General features: G+C 65.6%; 1 protein-coding gene across 1 annotated transcript in view; it reads left to right on the top strand.

Moving 5' to 3' along the window:
* Positions 1-5,826, top strand: part of KIF17 (kinesin family member 17) — a 29,433-nt gene that overhangs the window by 8,087 nt on the left and 15,520 nt on the right. Inside the window, exons 4-5 of the mRNA XM_012722089.1 lie at positions 2,720-2,909; positions 2,999-3,451. Of these exons, the coding sequence (XP_012577543.1) occupies positions 2,720-2,909; positions 2,999-3,451 (643 nt within the window). The remainder of the gene's footprint in view (positions 1-2,719; positions 2,910-2,998; positions 3,452-5,826) is intronic.

Below are 5,826 nucleotides of genomic sequence, written 5' to 3'. Positions count from 1 at the left end.
GGTGCGTTCCTCCCAATATTGTTCAGGCTCTGCCAGAAACAGCCAGTAACAGGGTTCCAGTGCAGGTGGGGGGCAGATAGCCCGCAGTGGGTTCATTCATTCAACCCACCCAGGAGACCTGGAGGTCTGGGCTCCCCTCCCCCTCCCCCAAACCCCTCCCCCCAAGCAGGTCTGCAGCTCACTCGCACAGCGATGCTTCACCCCCTTTGCAGGAGCTCCCCCCTGAAGTCTGTGCTGTCTTCTCTGTTGTGGAGCTGCTGAGTCATAACTCAGCCCCCAGACAGAGAAATGGGGGAGGAAGAAGCCTCCAGAAATTACTCCCACATGTGCTGCAAAAGACCAGCCTGACGGATCAGGGACTCAGTCCTGGCTCCTCCCCTCTGTCACCATTCAGCAGGTGGGGCGAGGCCTGGTGTGGGACTGGGCCCTCCCCACGCCTGAGGGCCAGGCTGCACCTGCCCCAGCTGGGTCCCAGGCTGGGGTTTGGTGAGTCAAGCTGCCTGGAGGTTGCGTGCGTGGCTGCCAGTGACAGATGTGCTCTGAGACGCTCCCCGTGGGTGTCACCAGGCTTTCGCTGCGCTGCCTCGTGGAGGAGTGCGGATGATGTTCTGGGCTAAACCTTGGCGAACAGCGGCTTTATGGCCGACGGGGAAACGGAGGCTCAGAGTGCCTGCGTAAGGCCAGCCCAAGAGCACAGTTATGAAGGGTGGCGACTGGATTTGAACCCAGGTCACCAGGCTCTCTGGCCCGAGCTTAACCTGTGCTTAACTCCAGGCCTGGTGGTTTTGGTAATTAGAGGCTATTAGAAGCAAGGCCAGCAGGAGATTTGGGGCAGCAGTTACACCTCCACATCACCATGAAACCCAACCCAGACCCAGCAGCGGTGGGGGATTGTTCTTAGGGGCCAGGGGGTCCCCTCCAGTGGGTCCTCCACTGTGTATGGGTGGGGTGTCAGGCCCCTCCTCCACGGGGGTGTTTCTGGTTCTGACAGACCAGAGGTGGATGGGTCCTGCCAGCCAGCATCCTCCCTGCTGGTTGCCATGGCAACCGGGTTCCAGCTGGAGGAGCGGTTACCACTAACCCTGGCAGCTGGCAGAGAGGGAATGGGGAGGAGGTGAAGATGGGGTGGGGGAGGGCCCATGATGGGGGCAGGTCCCGCTGGCCTACGAGTGGGTGGGGTAGGAGACTCCTAAGGGGGGTGGGGGGCTTGCCTGGTGCCCCTTGCCCCCTTTCCCTGCTGGCGAGGTGGCTTAGGCCAGGACAAAACATCCTCCACCTCTTCGCGACCTGTGTGTCCACTGAGCCAGGCAAGTCGCGTCAGAATTTTCCAGAGACGCAATCCTCATGACAGTATTGCAGAAATAGGATTTCGTCTTCCCCTCATAGAGTAGGAAACTGGGTTTCGACAGGCAGATTCTCTTCCCCGCTAGCAAGTGACAGGTGTCTGACCCGGGCCTGGCTGATTTCTTCCTGAGGCCAGCAGCAACCTTTCACTCGGCCTGCTGCCTGCAGGGCAGGGTTCTAATGTGTCTGTAGGGTCTGGGCGTGTGGTGGCGGCCGCCCAGCAGCCCCTGGCAGTCCGCTGGCGGGAGCATGGCACTGGGGCGGCCTCCGCGGGCCTAAGCGTGTCCCAGCCTCGCATGGCCGCCCCTTAGGTCAAGGTCAGCTCTTTGTCGTTTCAAGCTTGGGTGACTGCCTGATGGGCAGCTCTCTCCCGGCCCTGCCTCTGGGGCCTTCTGCTCCCCGCGACCCCCAGCTGCCCTGCCACCAATGGCTGTGTGGCCTCCAGCAAGTCACGTAACCTTTCTGGGCTTCAGCTGCGTACCTGCACCACGAAGCCCAACCTTCAGGCTGGGTCTGGCTGTCTGTGCCTGAGCAGTGTCGTGCCCCTTGAGCCTGCTTTGCGGCCCCAGCCCTCCCCCAGCCGCGCAGCAGGCGCCCGGCCCACCTGGGACTCGGAGGCTGCCCGGGCCATGCAGTGGCTCAGACCAGCACGCGGCCCTTTGTCCTGACTCGCTGCTCCTGCCGGAGTGGCTTCATTTCCTCGCGCTTGGGAAATACTGCCTTTCACGCTCTGCACTGGCAGTAAAACAAGTTGGCTGCCTGGAGAGCGGGCAGGGCGCAGTCAGATAATGAGTTTGCTGTGCACCCAGGCCTGGGCGCCGCTGGGAGCTGCGGGCCGGAGGGCGTGCTGGGCAGCACGTGGCCCGCACCGGCCGGGGTCCGAGGGTCGAATTGTGCCCCGGAGCCCCAGCACAGAGGAGAGGGGGACACTGTGCACTGGGCAAAGGAGAGTGGGGGGCTGCTCAGAGCCCGGGGGGGCTGTAGGAGCGTCCTCATGCGGCCAGAGCGCCCAGACTGAAAACCGTGAGCACGACAGTCGCTCCAGCCACACGCGTGGCGGGGACAGCAGCTGTCCACTCCCAAGCAGCCCCCACACGCCTAGCACTTGACCAAGCACGGCAGGGGCCTTTGCCCGACTCCTCGCCACCACCCTAGGGCCACTTCACAGATGTGGAGGCTGAGGCTCTGAGGTCAGGGCAGCAGGCCCAGGCCCCATGAGGAAGAGGCCGCAGTGGGTTTGAGGCCGGCCCGCATGGAACCAGCCCTCGGCCGTCCCCACACCTCCGAGGGCCCAGCCTGCCCCGCAGGGGGCAGAGGGAGCCCGAGGGGCCCTGGCCCGGGCCCGCACCCGCCTGATGCGGCCTTCCCGCCACAGCTGAAGGAGCACCCGGAGAAGGGCGTGTACGTGAGGGGTCTGTCCATGCACACAGTGCACAGCGTGGCCCAGTGCGAGCGCATCATGGAGACGGGCTGGAAGAACCGGTCGGTGGGCTACACGCTGATGAACAAGGACTCCTCCCGCTCCCACTCCATCTTCACCATCAGCATCGAGATCTACGCTGTGGGTAGGTGGGGCCGGCGGGCAGGGGGCCGGCCGCCCGAGCCCAGGCCCGCTCTGCCTGCTGGGCCTCACCCCCCGCCTGCCCGCCTGCAGATGAGCGGGGCAAGGACCACCTCCGCGCGGGCAAGCTGAACCTGGTGGACCTGGCGGGCAGTGAGCGCCAGTCCAAGACGGGGGCCACGGGCGAGCGGCTCAAGGAGGCCACCAAGATCAACCTGTCGCTGTCGGCGCTGGGCAACGTCATCTCGGCCCTGGTGGACGGGCGCAGCAAGCACATCCCCTACCGGGACTCGAAGCTGACCCGGCTGCTGCAGGACTCGCTGGGCGGCAACACCAAGACCCTGATGGTGGCCTGCCTGTCGCCTGCCGACAACAACTACGACGAGACGCTCAGCACTCTGCGCTACGCCAACCGGGCCAAGAACATCAAGAACAAGCCGCGCATCAACGAGGACCCCAAGGACGCCCTCCTGCGGGAGTACCAGGAGGAGATCAAGAAGCTCAAGGCCATTCTGGCCCAGCAGATGAGCCCCGGGAACCTGTCAGGTAGGTGGGGGCCCTCGGCCCCCCGGGCTGGAAGCAGCGCCCCAGCCCCCCCGTGTCACGAGCGCAGGGCAGACGGCAAGGCCAGGCTGCAGCCGGCCCGCAGTGTCTGCCTCCCACAGGCCCAGGAGGGGGCCGGCCGGCATGGGCACCAGCGTGGCCGCGGCTGCACCCCGCCGCTGTCTCCGTGGCAGCATCACGACGCCTGCCGCTTGCAGGGGGCCACTCGCCCGACCCCCACCCCCGTTGGGCGCCTTGTGCTGGCAGGCTCAGGCCCAGGCGTGTGGCTGTTACCCGGCGGGCGGCGGCCCAGGCCCAGGGCCTGGGAGCTGAGGGCTCCGGGTTGCTCCCAAGCTGTCCTGGGGGATGAGGGCACGAGAGAGCCTGAACCTGCCCGCCACTGACCCGCCTCCCCCTGCCGAGCCAGTTACTCTTCACACACACTCCTCCTACCTGTCCGCCACACCCCATGCACCCCCACCCCCGGCTCCGTGAACCCGTGCCTCCACCTGCCTGTCCCTTCACCCCCTACCTCGCCACCCCTCGTCCAGCCACCTACCAGCGCACTCATCCACCACCCTGGGTGGATTGAGCCCACCCGCCCGATCACCCATTTCACCCGCTGACTCCTCCCTCTGCCACGCACAGGTCACCCCTGCAGCTTGGCATCTGCCTGCCCCGTGCCTCCTGAGCGGCGTCTTGGGGGAAGAGCTGTCTCCCTGTGCCAGGCGAGAGCGGCCAGTGTGTGAAGTGCACCAGGCTGCCTGGCCGGCGAGTGAGGGCGGTGGGCGGGGGTGGGGGAGGCCCAGGCGGGTGGGGCTGGGGTGGAGGGGCCCTGAACACCACCACGATGAGGGGTTCCACTCTGGCAGCCTGCCCCCTCCTGTTTTCCTGCTTCCCCACTCCTAGGCCACCTCACCCTCGATCGGTAAGAGGGAGCCCCATGGAGGAACCGAGGGAGGTGCCAGGAAGGAGTGGGGGAGGCCCTGCAGTGGGCCCCCCAGAATAGCAGCTAGTGCCTGTCCCTGCAGCCTCTGGTGGTCCTCACAGCTTTGTGGGGTGGGAGTTGTTGGGGTCCCCCTTCCTGAATTAGGAGCGTGCAGTTTGGCTGCTGAAGTGACCAGGGCGGGCGGCACAGAGAGCCGCAGGGGGCTGAGCCAGTTCGCACCCGGCTTCTAGCCCCTCCGGCCTCAGTCCCCCCATCTGCGGTGGAGATGCGCTGTGGGGCTGCATGTGGAGGTTGCGTGACGGCCCCTTACGCCATACACGGGCTCTTGCACTGGGCGCCCGGCTCTGAGCCCCCGGAGCTTCCACCACGGGCTGTGCCCACGGACGCAGGGTCCGCTGAGGCTCCCCCCGCCCCCCATTGCTCCCTCCAGGGAGGGCCCTAGGTGGCCTCTCCCGCCTCTCCGCAGCTCCTCCCGGTCCCCTTGCCGGAGTCATTCCCACCCCTCACTCCTTGGGCTGTGCCAGACCCTCCTGCTCTCGCTCCTAAGTGGGGGTCCCTCTGGCCTTGGGGCTCAACTCGTACGCCTGGTTTCACCACGTGGCCCTCGGCCTGGGCGCGGGACTAGGTCTGTGTAAGGGGGATGTGTGGTGACATGCAGAGGTCAATGCCGTAGAAAGAAAAGCCTGTGACACTCGGTTACCCTGGGAACGGCAGGCGGGTGGCATCCCAGGCCTTGGAAAGTGCCAGTGTTGCAGCCTCGGAGAGGCGAGAGGAGAGCCGGGTGTCTGTGGGAAAGGAAGGCGGGCGCAGGATACCGTTGAGGATTGTCTGGCGTGAATCATGCCGCCGGGGTTGTCCCGACTTGTCCGAGACCGGCCCGGGGGCGGCAGGGCAGGAAACGCTGGCTTGTGCGGGAGGAGTTGGCAGAGAGGAGCGTGGGCTGGGCGGTCTGATAAGGCGCGTGGACTGTCCGCAGGGTGAGTGCTGATGGCCGAGACCCAGCGCCTTGTCTCCCTGCCAGCCAGTTCCCTGCTGGCAAAGCATCATGGAATATTGGCAATTCAAAAGGAACCCACCTAGGAGCGATACACCATTGAATTCCAGACAGACGGACATCCAGCTGCCTAAGAATCATTCAAACGTCCAGTGTCTGAGCCCGAGATCTTGACCTTCCCCGAAGCCCCTGCCCACCCGGCCCCTCCTCTGTCCAGTCCTCCCACCCCACGTCAGCGTTCCTGGGCTGGGTCACCCCTCGGGGCTGGGTCAGTCCCTCTTGGGGTTCAAAGTAGGAAGCTTGGGGGCCCCACCTGGTGGCACAGTGGATTAAAGCTCAGCACTACAAAGCCAGCCCAGCTGCTTCAGCAGGAGTTCGGTTCCCCGCCAGGGAGTGACCCACAGAGCACGGCAGACCTCTCCTGACCCGCCCGCT

Source organism: Condylura cristata, unplaced genomic scaffold (genome assembly GCF_000260355.1).
Source record: "Condylura cristata isolate star-nosed mole 26May11 unplaced genomic scaffold, ConCri1.0 scaffold00008, whole genome shotgun sequence".
NCBI lineage: Eukaryota > Metazoa > Chordata > Mammalia > Eulipotyphla > Talpidae > Condylura > Condylura cristata.
The sequence above is the reverse complement of the archived record's forward strand: the minus strand, read 5'-3'. Positions and strand labels throughout refer to the sequence as shown.